Source organism: Carassius carassius, chromosome 35, assembly GCF_963082965.1.
Source record: "Carassius carassius chromosome 35, fCarCar2.1, whole genome shotgun sequence".
Lineage (NCBI taxonomy): Eukaryota > Metazoa > Chordata > Actinopteri > Cypriniformes > Cyprinidae > Carassius > Carassius carassius.
Genome location: NC_081789.1, coordinates 17,896,916 through 17,921,567, shown reverse-complemented (window position 1 = coordinate 17,921,567; position 24,652 = coordinate 17,896,916). Strand labels below are relative to the sequence as shown.

General features: G+C 38.0%; 1 protein-coding gene across 2 annotated transcripts in view; it reads left to right on the top strand.

The window, feature by feature from the left end:
* ctnnd2a (catenin (cadherin-associated protein), delta 2a) overlaps positions 1 to 24,652 on the top strand; it is a 323,418-nt gene that overhangs the window by 12,653 nt on the left and 286,113 nt on the right. Inside the window, exon 2 of one of the 2 annotated variants that reach the window (XM_059524711.1) lies at positions 15,614 to 15,744. In XM_059524711.1, the coding sequence (XP_059380694.1) occupies positions 15,616 to 15,744 (129 nt within the window). In that variant the 5' untranslated portion in view covers positions 15,614 to 15,615. Of the gene's footprint in view, positions 1 to 15,610; positions 15,745 to 24,652 lie in introns of both variants that reach the window. The other variant, XM_059524710.1, reaches the window with a different exon arrangement.

Sequence of the window (24,652 nt, the reverse complement as noted above, 5' to 3'; positions counted from 1 at the left end):
AAACTTTACAGAGCAATAAAGATCATAATTCACTATTAGAACAATGCTGGAATCTTTAGAGGTTTGTGCATTCGATTAAAGGTTTGTACTAAAGGAGGTGAAAAGTGCAATTTATGTGTTGATTGTTGGCTGGAAATGGGCCTCGTGGACCTAGTCGACCAGCTAATTCACCCAATCAGCAAAACCTAAATGAATTCCTGCCAGTCAGCAATTGTTTATGACCATATTCTCTGGTTAATATGCAGTATGTGCAAAATTAGTTTTTTGCAACATCAGTCAAAAGTAAATGAATGCCCTTACCGCCATGTGTTTCCAATCCAGTTTTATTTAGTGAAAAATGATTACTTTTATTCATCAGGGGTGCATAAAATGTATTAAAAGTGACAGTAAAGACATTGGTAACACTTTATGATAACTTACATTAATAAATCATTAACATTACATCAATTCTTAACAGAATTAATAACATTATATAATGCTTAACAGTTTGTTAGTTCATATAGTCACATACTGTAGCTAGAAATATGAGATAATATTGTTAAAATTTACTTGTACTAATAAAACATTACTTCATGATTAACAGATCAGTATTTAATGTAAACTAAAATGCTTACAAATGTCATTAAACTTTCCATTCATAAAATTATGCACAGTTTAAAGATCTTCAAATGATTCTGACAGATGGTTTACAATGTTTTTAGCTGTTTGAATATATATATGATCTGTTAAGCATTGTATGTTTGTTTATGATTTATTAATGAAAGTTATTTTGAATGGTATTTTTTTTTTCTTCTAACCATGTGGGTGTTTTTGTAGATTGTTATGGCACAGATCTATTTAAATGTCTTCTCATCTTTTAGACCGTTTCATCGTTACATTATGCACAAAAAAAGACAAGCAGTCACAGGGGTCACATCCAAGACGTTTTGTAGAAACAACTGCACACATATTCATATGTTTTTCCTTGTGAGCTCAAATATACTATAGGTCATTCTGTGCTAGTTATTTACAGAATTAATAAAGAAGATCTAATTTCAGTCCTTAATATCAAATGACAGGAGACAGAGCAACTCTTTACAGAGAACCTGACAATTTATTGTCTGTCAAATTTCTCCATAGGATCCAAAGCCTGAATTACTGTATATGTACTCTGAGTTTAATGGCTGACATTATGTGGAGGTAAATTGGAGCCATCAGTAACGTCTCGGTTACGTATGGTAACCCTCGTTCCCTGAAGGAGGGAACGGAGACGCCACGTCGGTGACCGACGAATATGGGATATCGCTTCGATAGACCAATCTACTTCGAGTGTAAACTAAACGAGCCAATGTACATTGGCATGCAATTATTGCATCCAGCTGCCGCTGATCACTGCGTGAGTATAAGAGGGCAGCAGGTGCAATGCATACCAGTTTTTCGCTGAAGAGCCGAGCCGGGGACCCGGCAGCTCAGCGGCGGTACAGCAACCATGGCGACGGGACGTGGCGTCTCCGTTCCCTCCTTCAGGGAACGAGGGTTACCATACGTAACCGAGACGTTCCCTTTCAGTCGGTCACTCTCGACGCCACGTCGGTGACCGACGAATATGGGATCCCTATCAAAGCGCCATGGGTGCTGCCCCTTCCAGTGCCCTGTGCGAGCCGCCTGCGCCCCTATTAGGTGTGGGCCGGGGCTCAGAACAAGTAGCTCCACTCACCATTGTCAAAGCACTACCTCACTGGGTGAGATTGGATAACACTGGGAAAACGTACCCGGTCCGCTTGGAGCCCGGACGCTGCGGAAGCCCCATCCTTCCTGAAGGAGGTCTCGGAGGCAAATACACATATAGCATCCGTTTAGGAGTATACGGAGAAATTTGAGGTGATTAGAACCCTCTTGGGGAGGCAGAAGTCTGCCGGGGAAACACGGGCTCTAAGGCTATACCGTGGACTATACACATATGAGTACCGCTTAGGTCTCAATATGGAACCCACCCTTCCATGGTTCTCACATATTCATCATGAAGGTCTGGCGCCGGACGTTCCGCTGCGTCCAGCTGCTTAGGGTGATGGAGGATCTCAACAGGGTCTACAATACGGACACTCTGGAGCGGTTTAAGCAAGCCGACACTAACCGGGGCCTCTCAGTGCCACTACCCGTTTGAGGTGAGAACACAGGAGGATACCGGCTCTACACGAAGGCTATAGAACCTAGCGAACGTGTTAGGGGTCGCCCAGCCCGCAGCTCTACAAATATCTGTCAGCGAGGCGCCACGAGCCTGCGCCCAGGAGGATGCAACACTTCTAGTTGAGTGAGCTCGCAACCTGAACGGGCAGGGCACATCCTGAGCCTGATAAGCCAGGGTTATGGCATCCACAATCCAGTGGGCCATCCTCTGCTTAGAGACGGCACTCCCCTTCTGCCGGCCTCCGTAACAGACAAAGAGCTGGTCTGAGGTCCTGAAGCTTTGTGTCCGGTCTACGTAGCACCTTAATGCTCGGACGGGACAAAGCAAAGCCAGGGCTGGGTCTGCCTCCCCCAGGGGCAGCGCTTGCAGGTTCACCACTTGGTCTTTGAAGGGTGTAGTGGGAACCTTGGGCACATAGCCAGGCCGGGGCCTCAGGATTACCTGGGAGTCAGCCGGCCCAAACTGTAGGCACGAATCGTCGACCGAAAATGCATGCAGGTCCCCTACCCTCTTGATGGAGGCCAGTGCAAGCAGGAGCAGAGTTTTCAATGAAAGAAACTTTAGCTCAACTGAATGCAAAGGCTCGAAAGGGCCCTGCTGTAGTGATTTAAGCACTAGAGACAGGTCCCAAGAGGGTATACAGGGGGGACGGGAATGATTTAACCTCCTGGCCCCTCTAAGGAACCTGACGATGAGGTCATGCTTACCCAGAGACTTCCCATTCACGGGGTCATGGTACGCAGCAATAGCGGCAACCTGGACTTTGAGGGTGGAGGGAGACAGCCTTCGCTCCAACCCTTGCTGCAGAAAGGATAGCACGACCGCAATCGGGCATCTTCGGGGGTCTTCTCGGCGAGAAGAACACCACTCAACGAACAGGTTCCACTTCAAGGCGTAAGCGTGTCTCATAGACGGTGCTCTCGCCGAAGTGATGGTGTTCACTCCCTCTTGGGGTAGGTCACCTAGAACCTCCGCGTCCCGTCCAGGGACCAGACATGGAGTTTCCAGAGGTCTGGACGCGGGTGCCAGATGGTGCCCCATCTCTGAATCAGTAGATCCTTCGTCAGAGGAATTGGCCAAGGAGGGGCTGTCGCAAGGAGCACTAGTTCGGGGAACCAGGTCCACATGGGCCAATACGGCGCTACTAGCAAGACTTGCTCCTTGTCCTCCCGGACTCTGCACAGTGTCTGTGCGAGAAGGCTCACTGGGGGAAACGCCTACTTGCGTAGGTCCCGAGGCCAGCTGTGTGCCAGAGCGTCCGTGCCGGGAGTTCCCTCAGTCAGGGAGTAGAACAACTGGCAGTGAGAGGTCTCTGGAGAAGCAAACAGGTCTACCTGAGCGGCTCCGAACCATCTCCAAATCAGCTGGACCGTCAGGGGATGGAGTCGCCATTCTCCCGGGAGCATTGCTCGAGACAGCTCGTCGGCTGTACGACTGAGCAGGCCTGGAATGTGAACGGCACGAAGTGACCTCAGAACCTTCTGACTCCAAAGGAGGAGGTGGCGAGCGAGTTGCGACATGCGACGGAAGCGCAGACCACCTTGTCGGTTGATGTACGCAATGGTCGCAGTGTTGTCCGTTCGGACCAGCACATGCTTGCCTCACAAGAGACCTTTGAGACGGTTCAAGGCAAGGTGTACTGCTAGCAACTCTAGGCAATTGATGTGCCACTGCAGCTGCGGGCCCGTCCAAACCCCTGAGACTGCATGCCCGTTGTACGTGGCCCCCCAGTCGGTGGTGGAGGCATCCGTGTAAACCACAGCATGCCTGGAGATCTGCTCTAGGGGCACCCCTGCCCGGAGAAATGCAAGATCTGACCACGGAGTGAGGGTTTGGCGACAGGCCGGTGTAACTTGGACCCGGTGAGTGCCGCGCTTCCACGCCCACCTCAGGACTCGGCCATAAAGCCAGTGCTGGAGCGGTCTCATATGTAATAGGCTGAGCGGTGTAAGTGCCGCCACGGCCGCCATATGCCCCAGGAGCCTCTGAAAGAGTTTCAAATTATAGTTTATTGTTCGTTAAGATGGAAGATTTGGATAAAAATGTCTCCCTCATAAATATGCATTAGTGAGACCTTTATTAAAAAGTAATTTTAAACTCCCTTGTGAAGTTATTTCACTTCCCTTGTGAAGTTATTTCAATTTGACAATTAATTAGGTAAATTCATAAGAGATTAAACTCTCCAGATACACACTATATATCTTCCAAGTGCATTATGATTTCTAGTGTTACTTGTCTGGAAATACTGACAAATACGACTAGAAAGATTTTTTTTTTCTTTCAAATGTTTGAACTGCACTATTTGTAGTTTCCAAATGACCCATGCAATAAATTGTCAGAGATGGTGTCCCAGTGCAGTGAACAGGAATGGCTGGATATATTTATGTATTTGGTAACATCTCTGATATGTATTTTACTAGCATACTGAACCTATTATGATTTATATGGTGTTTTCAAGTAGCGTTTTACAAAGAAAATGATGTTCAGTCGCATTACATAAGAGGGTGCTTTTATTAACTGTGTCCTACATTGCAAAGCATGATTGATAGAGGTAACAATACATGCTTGGTTTGGATTTATGATGACATTTTGGATGGGTTGTGCTTGTTTGTTTTTGTAAATCTGGAATATGAGAGTCCAGTGAGCTGAAAAGATGAAAATATCATGAGAAAAACCATGATTATGAAGGTTTGTTGCTGGTGTACAAACATATGGAGCACCATATGGTCAAATATGTGTTGGTGCCTATTTAACAATAGAAAATATTGTTATATTGTTATATTGCTATATTTGTAGTACAACTAAAATACTTCTATTATAAACTTAAAAACGAAGCAGTAGTGAACGTTTTCTGCCTGGAGCTTGAAAATGGAAATTCATTGGTCAGATATGGACACCTTGTGTATAGCAGCAACACTTTCACATACAACTTTTTTGACATCCAGCATCTGTGAAGTTGTTGCATAATTGGTCTGCATACTTCAAAAAGTCATATGAATAATACTTAATCCATGGAAAAGACATTTTTATGCACCGATATATCTGCCAAGCTAAGTTGGTTTTGTGCTAGATAAGGAAATATTTAATGTTTGGAGATTTGCATGTTTCAGATTTCACGCTCTGGATCAGTGCAGCATATCTTTAAGTGTGTGAATCAAGCATGTATACTGTACTGTAATCCTCATAGATACCGTATGTTATGAGGGAGAACTCTATGCAAATGGATGCATTAACCCTCTGTTCGCATTTAAAGTTTCCTGCTTTGTTTATCATACACCTCCACCTGTCCCGTAAGGTCATATCTTGTGTTCCCAGATCCATTGTTCAGGTTTGAAATGCACTGCTGTATATCAGACTCATCATCTCACTGCAATGAGGGTAATATGCATTTCAATGCATGTAAATATAAACCAATGTACAAGATGACCCAATTGCTGATAAGATGGTTATTGTGTTTATTCTACATATTACAAGGCTGAAATGGAATGTTGGTGTGCTTATGGCATTACGGCTGCAGCGCATAGAGAAATAATAATGTCATCTGACTCTTTTTTTTTTTTTTACTATTCAGAGATACAACATTAATAGCTCTATAAATTAGATTTCTATTTGTTTGTTTTTCGTAGTGGCCTGTTATGCATGAATCTAGTGGACAGGACAATGACTAACAGAATAAAATACTCTGGGATGAAAAACAAATCATGAATATTTCAGGATGCTCTAGACCAGGGGTTTTAAAGGTCTTGATGCCATGGAACCCCAAATATGATCCTCCTTTCTAAGATATTTTAGGTGTTTCTGAAATATCGTGTTGACTTTTTTTGCCCATTATTAGAGGACTATCAGAAATTCAAGCTTCTAATTTAATATCATTTAAAGTGATTAAAAATTGCAAAACATTGAAGAAATATTTTTAAGTAAACACATTAACTTTGCCATCCCTTTACAAGGTGTTAAACGTGATTTGATTCATCTGTATTTTTATATGTAATTATATGTAAACATTTTTATTGTTCTATTTTTTAAAATTTAATTTATACTTAATTTTATTGCATTTATTTTTATTAGATTTTTTATATATTTTTTTATAGGTCCATTTAATTTAATTTAATTTAATTTAATTTTACTTTTTATTTGACTGTTTTGTTTTGTTTTGTGGACCACAAGTGGATGCTAGGGTCTCCACAGAAAATAACATCAAATAAAACAAATATATAAATAAATAAAACCAGCCAGGCAAACAAATGAACAAACAAACAAAAAATAATAATAACTTGTCCTAGTTCTCAACATGTGGATTGCAACCGAAAAATCCTTTGCAAATCTATTCTGATAGGCTCAAATGCTATATTAGGCAGGTTGAACAAAATGCATGATAAAATGAAATCCAACCCAGGCTATATTAACACAGATTCACTTGAAATGTGAATAAAACAGGATTGTGCTGGCCACAATGTATTTTGTGCACATTTATTGACTGCAGAGAGCCTTAACCTATTGAAATTCAATTTTGTACAATAAACAGATTTGGTAAAGTGTTGGATAAATGTAAAATCTGGGTCCTGAAGCTACACCAGCTGAGAACCATGGATTGAAAATTGACCAACGTTCGCTTGTTGCTTGAAGGCTTGAATGAATGAGCGAATGGGAGTAGAACAGAGGAGGATGAGTGCTGGGAGTGAATATTTGAAAGTCCGGGTGAGTATGCTGTGGGCGGTTAGATGAGGAAAAAGAAAAGCAAAACTGGGTGGGTGTTGTGGAGAAATAGCTAGGGTGGGTTTATTGTGACAGCGGCCTGTCAATGATGGTTTTAGTGGAGACAGGCTGAGTTGTGCAGGCAAAATAAAGTGATGCGCCGGCACACCTGGGCAGGGACCATGGGTATGGATGAGAGAGAAACTCTGTCTCTCCTATCTGACAACTGCCCCACACGGCTCTGGAGGAGGAGATGGGAGTGAGGAAGAAAGCATCCTGGTGTCACTCTTTTATGGAGATGTTTCCCTCCAACAGGGCGAGCGTAGCCTAGCGTGACTGTTTGCACAGTGTGCATTGAAGCTGCTTTGACTTGGCGGCTCAAGTGCGGACCTGGAGTTTGCTGACAAGTTGCTTGATTGGACCAGAAACGAAAAGGTATCAAGCAATGCAGAGCCGAGAGACATCACCTTGACTGGAGTGAAGTCAAACAGTATAAAACAGGAAATTCTGGAGAGGGATGTTAGATGTGTATAGCTGAAGAGCAGTATTTTTAAATGTCTTTTCTCATTTATGTTATGTTTTTGTGTATATATAAATATATATATATAATTAATTTAACATTAATACAAAAGTATGTGTGTGTCTGAGACATTTAATCAGTAAACATTATAGAAAGTAAAAAAAATTAATAAAACAAAAATGTATATAAAAATAAAAATTAATACACATTAGAATGTACAGTTCAAATAAAAAAATCTCATTGGATCTAACTTTCATGTACAAAATCAAACTTCCAAAATCGTATATATTGACAGTATCACATGTAATATGCCACAAAACTGTTATACTGTAGATGCAAATGTAAAAAATAACAAAACAAAACTCTGGATCTTCAGAAAGGTTACAGTACATTTGTAAATATTAAAAAAATATATATCTGCATATACATATGCCTATATCTTATATAATATCTTTCAGGTCAAGGGGCTTTAATAATTTAAATAAATAATTTTATACACACACACGTGTGTTTACTTTGATTTTTTTAAACAATATTTCTCTTCAGATATATGCATCTAACAATATAATGTATATATACTGTACATACAAAATGTATTAAATGTTTTTGCAATTTTTAAATCACAACACACACACACACACACACACACACACACACACACACATATATATATATATATATGCATATATAGTATACACACATCTTTAAGTAACTGTTCAAATGTTTAAGGTTGTTAAACATTTTTGTCTCTTTTTATCTCTTTATAAAAAGTAATATAAAATATATTTTTTACAACAAATAATTTTTGTTTTCTAATTCAGTATATGGTAAAAAAAAACTTTGTGATGGCAAAGCTTAATTTTCAGCAGCCGTTTCTATAGTTTTTATTGTCACATGATCTTTCAAAAATCACTTTTCGTCAATTGAATGCATTCTTGCTAACTAAAAGTAATACTTTTTCATGCAACAAGAATAATGAGTGTGTATATATAGTAAAGTTCCTTTACGTTTTTTATTAATTTGTTTATAAATATGTAATTTATCATTCAGCATCATTATAGTGTGAAATTGAGAATGTTGGAGAGGGATGATTCTGTTTTATTCTCAAGTGTCCTGTTCTGCTGCCAAGTTTAGCTCATAGGCTGCTTCTTATCTAAGCTGGTGGACTGAAATACCAGGCCTCACCAATGAGCTTGAGCAGCCGGCTTGGAAATAGACCACATGTCAGAGGAACAGCAATTACATGTCTGATGTCCTTGGCTAAAAAATACAGTGATAAACAGCATTTTATGTGACCAGACTGCTTTGGTAAAGAGTGTTGACAAAGTAATCATTTCGCCCCTAGTTTGTCACACTTTTTCTCTTTTGGGTAATTGTAGCTCTTCGCAGGGTGATGTGTGACTCTTTCAAGAATCTGCTCTCGCTGTTTGGATTGTTGTGGTTTGTTTATTTGTTGCATGCGGGTGCTTGGCTGGCTTCCTGCAGCATTAACACAGGGACGGAACTCACAAGCCGCGTGGGAAGGAGGGCAGTGTGGCTGCCAGACTTCCTGCCCAGAACCAACGCTACGACATGTGCAATATGCGGGGAAATGACTGGGAGTAGGAGGAAGACAATGAGAGACTGAGGAAAACGGTGCAGATTTCCCCCGACACTTTCAGCCCACTCCTTTGGGTTTCCATGGTCAGGATGGCTTTTCTGAGAGAAAAGTGGAGACATCCATTGATTTTTGGGTTGCTTTCCATGTCTCTTGAGCAATGCATTTAATATACTATTCCTTTAATGTCAATATAAAATCAAAATAGACTCTGGTTACTGTAGCTACTAATAAATATTCTTATTGTTTTTAATCAGTGCATGCTATTCTAAAGACATACAAAGTTCCTCATCTTAGTCTCTTAGCTCTTTGCAGGGTTTTATTGATTGATTGATTGATTTAATATCCTGTGTCACTAAGACGTGCATAACATACAGCAGTAAAATCAGCTGGAGACATAACCTTCATGTTCCCTCAGACAAACAGATAGATAGATTCTTTCTTTCTTTCATGTATTATTCATTCATTAGTTCGTTTGTTTGTTCTTTTCTTTCATACTAGCATAAGTATAATTGTTTGGAAAAAACCTTTATGTCCACACATTTTATTTTTTGATAGTGTACTTTCAAACTGGTATTCCACAAAATGTCTTTGTATCTTTGATAAAGTAATTTGCATGATTGCCCCAGTTGGAAATGTTTATGTTGACTCTACCAAAGCTAACACCATGATATAGTTGTAGCTTTGAATTCTAGAAGAGGCAATAAATAGTCTTCCCGATGGATATGTAATGTGACAGGTGTGCGTTGAGTTATTGTCTTGGTGGAGTGTCAATAATAAAGGTAGGCAGAGCATCATATTGACCTGTCATATTGAGAATATATGATATTTTGTTTTTTTCCCTTGCCTCTCAGGACAGAAATGACAATAAACCAACTTTACTTAACTCCAGAAGACATATACCAGAAGCCTTGTCTCTCACATAAGCCCGCCGCCCATGTTCCAGCGTTTTCTAGCTTTTTTTCCAACCAGGTTGGGCCATCAGACAGAGGATAGATAACAACTCCAAGGCTCAATCAGTTCCTATTCACTGGCCTGCCAAACTGCTCTCGGGTTCAGGCTGGAGCAACAGAGGCTTGTTTGCCAATAAAAGCTCCAAGCGCTGATGAGACAGAGGCACACAGACAGTTACAACCTGGCAGCCTTGTTTTAGCCATGGTGACAACGGGTCTGTCTGCACCTTCTGTCAAATTTTCCAGCCCCTCTCCCTGTTTCTCAAGTCTCATTTTCGCCTTTTCTGTCTCTCCATGTGTGACTTTTTCTTTTGAGGCTCTCTTTTTTTGCTTGTCATGCTATGAAGCCTCACCAGTTTCTAAGGTTTAAAATTGTTTAACTAATCAGTCTTGATTGTCTTGTCAACCTTGTCTTTTTAGATTCATCCTTAAAAAGATGTTTCCTTATTTCTCTCTCTCATATATACCCCATTAAACTGACAATATGAGGTTGACGAGTGTGTTTTAAATAAATGGTCTCCGGTCTCTGGCTTTCCCTGAACATGGTTGGAGTTATTTGGGTGGGAGTGCTGATGGATGTATGTTGTCAGTCTGCATTCATAATGAGGCATCAAGCAGCTTGTTAGATGCAATCAGTAGCTGTGGCCCGTGAACCTCATTCGATCTGCTGTCATGTAGCTTGTTGCATCATCTGAGACCCCTGTTGTGAGAGATGGTGGGAGATGATCATTTTTAGAATGGCTTGCTCACTGCGTCCATTTACATATAAAGAACAGCCACTTAGCAACAGGTTAGCTCTTGGTCTAGTATAGAAAGTTAACCATCACTTTGTTTTCTGAATAAAGAGTGTTTTGACAGTCTAGCTGTCTAACAAGACTGTTGTTTTGGCTGGTTAGGTAATGATTAACGTAGTCAAGTGCTAATTGTCTCTGCACATTCAACTAAGAAGAAAGTATTTTAACAAAACATTTCTTTAAAAAATATATGAAAACTGAGTCCTTGTGTGTGTAGCTAAATGAATGATTATTAGATCAGATCGCTTTAAAGAAGCCACACCAAGCCTGTAAGTGTTTCAATAGATCGTTTGTATCTTTTATCCTTGTGTTTACACTCAGAAATGACCTTTTAGAGTGTGGCCTAATTGGATAAAGTGCGTTTTAGTGCTTAATGTATGAGAAGAGAGAACTGTTTACAGAATAAGGTCGACACAGGGCAACCCACTCCAGAGGGCCTTAAGAGATATTTAACTGCACCATTTACCCACTCCCATACTGTACCCAGGGTCTGGAAGATGGTAGCATCACCTTTACCATGGCAAACCACAGTGAATGAAATGAGCTATATCATTGAAAAATGCGACAACGCATTACCCAGCAGCACATTTTTTTGCATGAAAAAAAATCTGCCTAGCCAAGATGGAAAAGGAGGTGTCAAAAACAGCTAGACAGCTGCAGGCATTAGGAGAAACTCTAGCTCAAATGTACAATACTTGTGTTAAAGCAATAGTTCATTCCTAAATGAATAATTTGCTCAACCTGATGTCCTTCCAAACCCGAATAAATGTGTTTTGTTGACACAAAAGGAGATATTTTGAATCACTGTTTTACATAAAAATACAAAGAATAGAGGCTGCAACTATTACATTTTCTAAAAAGACAAAAAATTACCATAAAATACCTTAAAAGTACTTCATATGTATGTAATATTCCAAGATGATGGCTTAATGATAACAAAATCCTCAACTTCAGTGAGTTGTTATGATTGAAACTGAATAAAATGCATCACTGAGTCACATTCAAGAACAAGATCTTACTATTATCTTACAAATCATTTAGATTTTACAAATGGGATTAAATGATTCACTGAAAAAGATTGATTCATTCTTGAATCAGATGTTCTCTTAAAAGCTTCTCTCAAGAGAGCTAGGAGGATATCAAGGAGCTTGATAGTCCCAAACCTTATTCATTGTCATTATAATGGTAGTCCATTATCATATCATATTTATATCATACTGAATATCATATTTATATATTATATATTTTTATTTATTATTAATATCATATATTTTTAAATTGACTGTTTCCTAAATGTACTGTTTATTAACATCACGTTTATATATTAATACATTTGTAATAATATAAAAAAATAATTGAAAAATATATGAATAATGTTTTAAAGTGTAGTTAAGTAAAACAATAAAATAGTAAATATTAAAAGAAAAAAAAATGTGTCAATCAATTACAAAAAAAAATAAATAAAAATTAAAACACCAGGAAATATCATATCTTCACTAATACTGGAGTTTTGAGGGTATTTGGAGAGCAATTGTAGATGTAGAGTAGGTTGAGAGTGAGTAAATTATATCCTAATTATAGTTAATGAGACAGTCTTTTAAATACTGATATGTTGTTGCGTTATAACCTTTTCTGGTACAGAACATCCCTGTGGTGACATTTAGTTGTTTGTTTATCTTTTTACCCAGGCTTCCTTCAGGGCAAGTTTGACTTCAGTACTCAAGAGGATAAAGACTAAGGCGGTTCATTCTGCAAACTGAGCCAATCTTTCTTTTGACTAGCTGAAGAGAGATGACAAGAAGGGAAGAGCCAGTCAGTTCGGTCTTCCAATTAGCACACAATTTGTGGCCGTTATTAAGTTCACCATAGACCTTAGAGTAGCACAATATGACATTTTTAACATGAATAAAAATGAGGTTGTGAGGGATGGAAGTACAGTGCGGTCAGTGGATTTGTACTGCACTTTAACATCATGCCAATGATTAGATTTTTTTTCAAAAAACTTTCAGTATACAAAACTCCTTAAAGCAGTCTTGAAAGTTGAATTTAGAAAATTATGTGATCTAGTAACTTTATACAGTATATACCTCTTTTAATGAATTGTGCATAAGTATGCCATTTAAGATGCACCCTATGTTTTTTTAAAGATGCACCTTATGTTTTCATTTGCATGAAATTCAATATGGCATCTACCCTGACTAAAGTTTATCCCAACTAACAGGGAAAATTCTTCCTCTTCCAGGAATGTTAATAGAACTTCTTGTTTGTTCAAACTTATTTTTAAATGTTTCTACTTACTGGTTTTAGACATTCCCATAATGTTTGCTAAACTATACAGTTGTCATGGGATGCTGTGCTCTAAGGAGGCACACGATGCAAGGGTAGGCAAATAACAGTCTTTTAATTATAATCCACAAAGCAAACAAAGAATCAAGCTGGGGTAGCACAACATGAAGATCAAAATAATAGCAGAAAAAGGACCAGTGGAAGAACACAGAACTTAAGTACTAGAAATGTAATTGGGAGAACTGAAACAGGTGTGCAGCTACAGTAATTAATCAAAAACCATGGAAACAAACAAGACAGGAGAAAGTAAACACAGAAAACTAAACCAAAACAGATCATACTTGTGACAACAATGGAATGTTCCTTTAATGTTTTCTCCAATGTTCAAATAACCGACATTCCTACATTACTTTTTCATTGTTGACTTATTTTTATTATAACTTCATGGGAACATTAACAATGTTAGCACATTGTAGTTAGTTTGGATTTTTTCCCTTCCAGATCAGAGATTATCATCTATGTACAACACATCTCGGCATATTGTATCGGTCAAGTGGTTGCTTTTGCCTGAACTTATGACTTATTTCTACAAGTCTTTTATTCCTGTAAGTGCATTGAAGAGGCTTTTAGTTGAATTATGTGAGCATGTGTGAAGGCAAGAGTGTAGGAAGGTAAACAAATGTGGAAATGGTGGTTTAAGGAGGCATAATCTGATTTCCAGAACGTCAGGCGGAGGCACGCTGTCATGTTAGATGAGGCTAGTCATCTTTATTAACAGGGGAACAAAGTTGGCAGGCTCGGCCGCAGCCGCCACCGAGTGTGACAAAATATTCAGAGATTGTCCTGCATAACCATTTATCATGATCTGAGTCCAGCTAATGCCCAGCTCAGTTATTATTTGGAATCTTTTTCTAATCAATACAGATTCTTCACAGGTTACATCAATCATGTGTTTGCACATCTTGACATTTGCTCATTTTCTACTGTAAATAGATCATGGAGGTTTATGAGATAACTCAGGCATTAGACATGACTGAAAATGTCTGACTAGCTGCTTTTGGTGGATTTCACTTTTATAAATCTAAAATGTGTTGATTTTATTATCCTATTTAGATCCAACAAAGTCAGGTAGGTGCAAACTATCAATATTCATAAACCCTCATACCTGGTTGACTTATGATCAATTTGTGAATTAAAAATGAACATTTGCCGGAAATTTATTCACCCTCATGCCATTCAAGATGGATGAGTATATAAGTTTGTTTCTTCATTAAAACAGATTTGGAGAAATTCAGCATTACTTCACTTGTTCACTAATGGATCCTCTGTAGTGAATGGGTGCCATCAGAATGAGGGTCCAAACAACTGATAAAAACATCACAATAATCATTACACCAATCCAACAATTTACTTTGTGAAGTGAAAAATTAGCAAGAACCAAATCCATTATTAAGGCATTTTATCTTTTAACCATAATTTCTGGCCAAATAATTAGTCCATAATCCATAGAAGCCCTATTTCTAGTGAAAAGATTCAGCCCCTGTTGTACTCTCACATCACAATCCACCGATATATTTGTTTAGATCAATGTGGACAATTTTTGCTTGTAAACGGTTTGTTCTCTGCAGACTACATTTCCCATAAACCCCTGCCTAGGAACTCATTATTGCACCACACCTGTTTCCTATCAGGGACACTATAAAGGTTGTACACATCCACACACACTTGGCTGATTAATGTTTAACCTGTACCCTGTTCCTGTGTTTCCTTGCCTTGCCTTGCCTTACCTTGGACTGTTTATCGGATTACTCTTTTGTCTTGCCCTGGATTGTACCTGTTTGCTGGTGTTTGACCCTGCCTGTTTTGACCACTCTTGTGAATAAACTGTGTCTGGAACTTCAACTCTGTTGTCACGCCTCCCTCGTTACACAGTTCTTGATCTGTACATATTTCACACCTGATTCAGACAAAATGAGCAAAAGTGGAAAAAAATGGTTTTGTTTATTACAAAGCAGCTTTTTACTTAACATAATGTTAACTGATTGACTGGAGTCATGTGGATTACCTGTGGATTATTGTCGTTTTTATTAGCAGTTTTAACTTCCTTTCTGACAGCACCCATTCACTGCAGAGGATTCGTTAGCAAGTAGATTATGTATTCCTAATTTTATCCAAATCTTTCAAGATGCAGAAACCATTTAATATAAATCTTGGATAGCCTGGGCGTAAGTACAATTTCCTCAAATTTTCATGTTTGGGTGAACTATTCCTTTAAGTAATTTTCAAGCATGTGATGTAAGTAATGAGAAAGGACAATTAAAGGTGCTATAGAAAAATAAAGATTATTACTATTATGTGTTACAATAACAACACATACTGTAATAAAACATAAAATGCAAGGTTTAGGCCATCGGTTGAATTTGAGAACCAGATTAGTCTTATTTGTTAATTAATCATTCTGTTTTAAGATCATAGGATAACGTTTTCTTGCATTCTCTCAAATATAATTCAGTGATCACAGCCAGTCTAAATCCTGATGATTCAATGTTGAAGTCTAATGACGAAAAGTTTCTGATAAATGTGTTTTGTCCTCTCCAGAAGTCATGCCAGTTCCAGAACGGCCTGCTGAAGTAGAGAATGCCACCATGCTCAGTCCAGGACTGAATGCTTCTAATGGCGATGGATCTGAGACTGAAACCACCTCTGCCATTCTGGCCTCTGTGAAAGAGCAGGTAGGACTTAATGTCCACTGTACAACTTCATTCACATCTTAGGCACAAAGCCAGAACCTTTCAGTGGAAAAGTTTAATTCTTTTGCAGCTCTGTCCGTGACTTATCAGGAGACAGTGGTTATCTGTACACATTTGTCATATTAACTCTAGTGCCTGACTTTTTCTGTACAATTTCTGGGAGACGAAGATAAAAAGGGGAATGGTAAATGCAACAAAGGCCATCTTGTGCTTGTCAAATGGCAACTGGGTGGAATTAACTATAAAGTTAACATAAAAGATGTCAGATATTAGAATTTAACGTGATGTAAAAATATTAATGTAAAGTACATTTCTATCTAATATACCCCTCAGTCCATTTCTCAGCTTTAACAGCCTTGTGTATACTACTGTTTTCTTAAACATTTTGAAAGAAGTCTCTTATGCTTACAAAGGCTGCATTAATTTGATCAAAAAAATACAAAAAATAGTAATATTGTGAAATATAATTACAATATCAATTGATTATTTAGTATTTTGATTGTATTTTTAACAGTTAATTTATCTGATGGCAAAGCTGAATTTTAGCGGTCATCACTTAAGTCTTCAATGTAACATGATCCTTCAGAAATCATTCTAATATTCTTATTTTGTGCTCAAGAATCATTTCTCATTATTATAAATGTTGAAAACTGCTTAATATTTAAGTTTTACACACCAGTTTTACACACCAGTCTGTTATTATGGAGACATTTCCACGTCCCAAAACGTGACGCTGAATGAAACGAACTGTGATTGGTTGTTTGAAGTGTCGATCAAACATGGATGAACCTTGGCCAATGACAGGTGCTATGAATTCCAGACCTTCAGCCATAAGTCTGAAGGTCTGGCTCAAGCGGCAACCTCCCGCTTTCTTTCGTGAAGCCCATACGGAAGTGACTTAAACTGTAATTCATTGACTGGTCGCTTGAGGCTGGCTGCAAAAGTGAGTCAATCCCATAGACTCCTCATGTTAAAATGTCCAACTTTACAGCAGAAAAAAAACATGTTTACAGCCTGGTTCAAAAAGTGGTTTTGGTCTATATAGCTAATTTTGCCCTTCATAACAACTGTGAGGGGGGTGAATTTTTTTTATAATTCATCTGTTTAAAGTAAATTAAGCGTGGTTTCAGCAACCAGTTTCCGCCTTTTTGACCATTTTCGATTATCTGGGAGTGACGCACTGCCAAGATGGCGACGGCCGCCTCCACCCACTTTTGGCTTCAAAAACGCTCTTCAGAAACCTATGGGTGACGTCATGGACACTACATTCATGTTTTTATACAGTCTATGGTCTGGCAATGCTAGACTAGCGCAATTCCGGTGCCAATGACCGTGGAAATTTCTGTGTGATAATGTGTTCTTCTGGCATTCCAAATAAATTAATGTGGAAAAAACCCTCTCCCTTTTACCACATGTGTCTGAAAGGGAAACTCTTGCAAATGCATATTCAATAAGGTCAGCCACAAAAATAACTGTGTCCATACCTTTTTAATGCCAAAAGACGGTTCTCTCTGGCGCATGCTGTTAGTAAATCTGGCCCTATATGACTTTACTGTTCATTTTAATCAATTGATGTTTGACAAAAAAAAAAAAAGAAGAAATCTCACCTCAACAGTAGTACGTCTGATGTATATAAATTCAAAACAATAAAACAATATATGAAATACAACTTTACATATTCTAGTTTGGAGAAACCGGAGGGTAATTGAGTTAAAGCTCAGGTGTGACATTATTAGACCATTAAAAGTTCAGGTGCTAAAAAGTGGAGAGAAAACCTGAAATATTTAAAAGGACATTACAGTAGGGGAGAGAAGTAAGCTGGAGGAAAATGACTGTGTTAAGATGACTGAAGAAAAATTCCTGAGGACAAAATCCAAAGCCTACGCAATAAATGCATATTGAGAGATGGAGGGGGAAATCAGGAAAATGCCATAAAGTCAGTGCCTGTGGAACTGTTACACCTTGGGAATCTGTCTCGGTAATGATTTAATTGACACTACAGTATGCAACATATAATACAGTGTAATTTGTATTTGATTACATTCTTTATGTTTGCCAAATCCCAGCTCAGCAGTAAAAGGCCACCTGTGTTTTACCCTATGATGGATTTAGTTCAGGCAGCCATTCCCGTCCCACCTGGAACAGCCTGGAAGACTGTGCAGGTGGCATTCCGGGCCAATCCATCACAAAAATTAGCCATTACTTTTATTCATACACAACGGGTTCTCGCATCGTACAGACGGCTGGCTCATCACAGCCTCAAAATGTTGATGGCTTCATGTGCTGCTTTAATAAAAGCTACATTAAAATCAGAGATGCTGATGCAGGGTTTCACCGAACAGAACTGAGCATCTGTACAACACAGTGCTGGGTTTTTTTTTTTTATGGTAGATTTGATTAATAAACCTGTGTATGTCTGTGAGACACTCACTGTAAGGATGGTTAAATCAATGCTAGTAATGTTTGGAGACTCTCATTCCTCTCTCTGAAGCCCCGTCTAGCTACACTTGTAAAACATCCTTGCACAATTTAAAGTTATTGATTTCGGTTCTTAATGTTGAATAGTTGATGTATTTAAAGTCTGGTATATGAAATAATAGTATATTTTATAGAGTCCTGCTTCACCAAAATAAATACTAACAAACATAACCAGCAATAATTTATGCTTAATGCAATTTCTGCACTTTTTGTGGCATACAAATTCTTAAAACATAGTAAAAATAAGATAATGTTCTCTTGTAATCTCTGTAGACTAACTCCCATATTATATTGTCATGAATTAATTCACAACAGAAATACTTTTAACGACTTCTAACCTCACCAGAGAAAAGAACTTTAAATAATACTGTACTCTCCACTAAAACGGCATATTATTGTACCGTGAAATCAAACCCACTTGCATTTTTTTTTTCTCAAGAAGAAAAGGCACAATTTTGAGCTTTCCAGTGAAAATATTGCTCTGTTCTGATCACACAAGCAATTAAGGCATTATATTTGCAGCCTTGAGATTTCATTGTGAGGATGTGAGGGTTATTTCTTTGCAATTTCAGACAAGCCTGGGCTGTGTGCAAGCCTCATTATGCCAACTCCTTTCATACATCCAGCACATGTTTGGCCTTCACATGTAAGTGGGCTGGTCCCTGTCTAATAAAGCCTTTCATGTTGAGTGCTCTGATTAGAAATAAAAAAGCAGGATAACAGAAGTGTGCATTAATAAAGGTGCTATTTGTCACAGTTCGCTACTGTGAGGAGCACATAGACGAAGGAGCAAAGAGACCAGTAGTGGAATTCAAACATATAGGGTTTAATCACATCTAGGGAACAAAGAAAACACACGTAGCAAAGGTAGACGTACACAATTCCAGACAAAGGAGAATAGAACAGGCTAGAACTCAAATAGAGCAGATAACGAGGACACTAGGTTGCGCACTGTTAGATGTACCTGTTATTTGTTAGATGTGCCAGATATTTAAAAGAAAGCTGCTGTACTAAAGTGAATACTGAAATCTTGACACTGGTCACTTGGTTTTTAAAATCTTGAATCCCACTTTTAATAAGCCCCTAAATAACATGATGCTGTCCTTGTATGTATATATATATATATATATATATATATATATATATATATATATATATATATATATATATATATATATATATATATATATATTAGGCGACAATTATTTTATCGCGCGTTAATGCAGTTTTTTATTATTATTGAAGTCCGTTGCTTACGGGTTTTGAATACACATACAGACAATTTATGGGTCACAGGAGGGAATGCTTCCAATCAAATTATTTAAGCTAAACATCAACATTGACAAACCACTGTCTACTGTTATTTTTAACAGGACAGAATGCAACAAGCTCCTAATCATGACTTTATAAATTGGAAATAGGAAGTTTCCAATAGCATGTGAAGACAGCAGAGATTTGCTCTCGCTGGTTTATTATTTTGAGTCGTATGGGACACGTTAACACACATCCCTCTTACAATATATTGCTTTACAGATCTGTTGCTTTTGTCGCTCAGAAATGCAATCATGCAGAAGATCTGCACTCCGGCGCGGTCAGCGCTCACATTCACTGATCTATATATAACTATATTTTCTTCTTCTTAATATTATTTTTGTTGTTAAATTGTTTTATTACTACATTTTATGACATGATTAATTTATTAATATATTGTTTTATTAATATTGATAATAATCCACTAATATCAATAGTCATGTTGTTGTTAATGGTTTTGTTTTGTAATGGTCATTTGTTTAAAATATGTATTTATTAATATTAATATTATATTAGAAAACAATAATTATTCATCCTAATATTGTTGTTAAATAGTTTTATTACTAAATATTATTATATTTTATTACAATTTATTAATGTATTGTTTTATTAATATTGATAATAATCCACTAATATTCACATTCATATTGTTGTCATTTAATGGGTTTATTCATATAATTACATACATAATTACCTTCATGTTGAGTGCTCTGATTAGAAATAAAAAAGCAGGATTACAGAAGTGTGCAATAATTAATTAATGTGCTATTTGTCATGGTTACAAATTGTGCAGAATGGGGGGCATGAGGACTGGAAATGAGAACTGCTGATATATATATATATATAATTTAATATGTTTCCTAAATATTGGTGATGCGGAGAGAGAAGCTGATATGAAGTCCTATGGTCACTCATACTGTGTCCAGGTGTGTGCGTGCCATTCATGTTGAGTGGATTGGCACACTCTGAAGGATGACGGAGGGAGAAGTAGATATTGTCCTTTAGCACTCCTGCACGTTTTGTTTGGGTGGAGGCCATCCAGTTTAAACCGTTGTCTATGGCCCCAGAAAAGATTGAAGTTTCGGATGAAATTTGTTGATTATTACTAAATATTATTAAACAATGTATTAATTTATTAATATATTATTGTATTATTACTACTACAAATAAAATATTAATAATATTGAAACTTAATTAATTAATTATATTAATATATATTTATATTATGTACAGTATAGTTTTACCTTTGCAGGACCCCTTGTGGCCCACAGTGTGGAAACCCATGGACTTAGATATTTTTATAATTTTATTACGGACTACAGGGCTTTTCCACATACCCAACATCATTTCCGAAGTTCACATACTGATGCTATTTATGTCTTTGCATAACTTACTGTATGTGAATCATAGATGCGCCTGCAAATCCCTCTATGGCGGATGTAAACAACTGATGAGATCTTAGGCACGCATCGCTGTTATGACCTCTATCCGCCCCTGTCCTATTTAAATCCCCAACCAGCACCCCCTGAATAGCTCTCGACCACCTCCTGCCCATCCTGCCACTCAGGCACATCGAACAGGGGCCCTTGGGATTACACCCGAGAGCAATCACCATAAACAGCACTATCATTGTAATCACCATCCTCATCACTGCACCTATCAAAATGGTAATGCACTTCAGCAGCGGTTCGCTGATTCTGTGTGTTCTTGAATAAACCCTGTTATACATTCTAGTATAGCACGTCACCCATATAGGCCCCGCAAAAAAAAAAGATGTGGCTAGGTGGCTTCTGTGATCCGTATCATGCGTGACTTTGTGTCAGCGCTGCCTGGGAGTTTTGCAAGATCTGTATTGAGTCTGGTGAGATGGAGAAGGAGGCCTCATAAATATGTATGGCATGCAAATGACCATCCGTCTTGTGTGTTTTCTTTGAAGTGATGTGTGTGATCTCAACAGGAGGCGGCAGTTGTGTGTCCCAATCAAGTTGCCAGTGTTAGGCAATCTTATAAATGAAGCCATCTTATTCTGGACGCCACGGCTCGCTCAAAGAGATTGATTGGGAAGGGGCCGCATCTACCAAATTAAGCCGGTGTAAGTGGATGTGTGGGACAGGTCCCAGTGAGTAAGCTGAGATGAAAGGCAAGCTTTTATTTTGATATTAGATGGCACGGCGCATAGAGTTTCTGTGATCAGTGTGTTTGTTTCACACTAGACTGCTGTGGATCATATTACAACGAAGAAACAGGCAAAGAATAGAGGTGATTAATACATACAAATCAACACTTGTTTCTCATAAACATGGTTTTTGGTTGTATGGTTATAGGAACTAAAAGGTGTTCCTGACTAAATCATTACCAGTTCCTGTGGTGCAAACATGCCAAAAAGCAGGTATACTTCCTGCTTATAGGAGTAGTTATGGGAACTATGAAAATGTTCCTTTTGGTGCGAAAGCTTTGTGATATCTGTGCTTTAAAATCAGCATGAAATAGTTTTCACAACCTATTTTTTGGTGCGTTTCTGAGTGAATCCTTGTGTATAATAAGATTTAAAAGTACATTTGATGAGAGAATTGATTGTTTTGTGGATCTGAATGTGAGTCGTTCTCATGACCACCATTGACAGCCACTCTTGAGGAGGCTTTTTCTTTTTTTGATGAGGACATGAAGATTAAATGTCAAGATCAAAATCAAGAGCATGAAGATGAATGCTTTATTAAGGTGTTTATAGGCATCTAGCACAAACCTAAAAAGACATTGATTTTCACTGAGGAAACTTTTAGGTGGAAGCTTCAACTGTTCTGACTGTCCTTGTGTTTTATTGAATAGTGCATTGTTGATACTCAAGGGTTTATGTTAAAGGGCATTTGGACTTGGAACCAGTAGAGAGGCAGGAAGCCAGTAAAGCTTACTTCAGTCAATTCAGAGAGTATTTTCCTCAGTCTAAATGTCACTGAATCTCAGTCTGGAAATTATTCAGTATTTCGCCATTTGAATGTTGAATTGAGGTTCAGTAGGAGATTGACTTTGATCTCATCTCCACAAGTATCTATCTATCTATCTATCTATCTATCTATCTATCTATCTATCTATCTATCTATCTATCTATCTATCTATCTATCTATCTATCTATCTATCTATATTTAATTTTATTTAAAAAAAAAATTATTTTATTTTATTTTTAATTTAATCATATAGCTTCCACAGCACAATGATTGTTGTGTATTGACCCAATAACAAACTTCATGAAATGGATTACTGAGGGATGGATGGTTTACTGATATAAGATCTACAGTATCAGTGCAATATTGAGGGGAAAACAGAATGGCAATATTATTGCAAGAATACAGCTTTAATAAAAAATTTCAGAAGGAAGAGAAAATGCAGTGTTTTTGAGTGTCATTTTTGAACTTTTTCAGAGCTCCTTGTCGACTTGTATTGTAATATCCAAAGTGTATATATATATATATATATATATATATATATGAAAAAAATGTCATGTAGAAACAAGATATGAATGTTTCACAGTGGTCGTTGCGAAGCACCTACCACCACAGCATCTCAGAATGTGACATTTTAGTGTTATATGAACATGAAGAATGACATGCTGTTTGGTAAACAGAGTGTTACACACAGACTGCGTCAAACAGGCTTCGCTTGCTTCAGATACACATGCTGTCAATGCTCCTATATCACACATACCCTCTCCATCCCTCCCCGAAATGCTCATGTACGCTCAAAAAAGGACGAGCGCTGTAGAAATCCTATATTGCACCGTGTATGTTTGGGTCAGAGAGTTAAAAGAGAGCATAAACGAGAGAGAACGAGCGCTCGTGAAGCAAAGAGAAATGAATATGTCACACATGGAGCAGACACGTGTGCAGTAGGAGGCCTCGGGGGCCTGTCAGTAATGGTTGGCCTCAGGGAAGAACAGCATAATGTTGTCAGTGTTGAGTGGATCACTACAGAAACCAAAGAACAGGCAGACTGTTTCCTCTGTGAAAATCTCCCATCTCGACCTGTCTGCTTCGACGGCACGGCCAGTTTGCTGTCCCTTTCAGAGCTCCGGCCTCCTGTCTTTCGGTTTAACTGGGTTACAGCTCAGCTTTGTATGTCTCTTGCTCATGCTGTGCGCAGCGACTCGGTTCATAAACTGTTTGTATGAACACTGACCTAGAATCAGCTCCATTGAACCATTGTAATCAATTGTAAATGTGTGTGCATTTGTGATATTGGATACCAGGTAAAGTGGCATGGGACATCATAAAATTATGTTTATGGATGCTGGCTTGTTTTGTGTACACTATCATTATTGAATTGATTGTATCTTAATTAGAAATTGACCATGCAGAAAATGTCCTTCATTGACGTTCTTCAAGAGTGCTTTGCAAATGAGATTCTTTTGCCACTAGGTGGCAAATGTATTAAAGTTGAACTTAACCCTTGAAGTCAATGTGAAATGAAAATGGATCCATTTTTACTTTCTTAATGCACGTTTCTGGTCAATTTGTGCACTTTATTTAAAAGGAAACAAAAATTGAAAAGGGTTTTCTTATTGAATATCCAGTTACTTTTTTATGGATTGCATGATTACATATTCACACAATGGCAGTAAATTATTCATAATTTATTTATATACTTTTTTCTTCTTTTTTTCTTTTTCCTTTTCCCCTTTATATACTTTTTTCCTCTAAAATCCTACTCTGTGCCATAACATTCAGCTTTGACTATATTCACAAAGACAGACAGAAAGAAAGATATGGAAGCATATGGGTAGCAATATTCAATTTGGAATGTAATATGCAAAATGACAATGCAATATGTTAAATGGCAATGCATTTCTGTATTTACATTTACATTGCTTCACTCGCACTGACTCTTATTCTGCCTGAAAGAATGAAAAGACCATGCTGAAGGTGGAGCGATTCAACCAATCAGATGAAAGCAGCGTTTCAGCTCCGCCCACAAGTGCGAATGAAATATTGAAGCCATAAACCGAAATGATCAAAACGTACACGGACCAACTGTCTTGTCTATGTTCTCTCACATGAATCCTCTTCTTGAGTATTGAGTCTCTTGACCTTCTGCAACCCCCGCCTTGTTC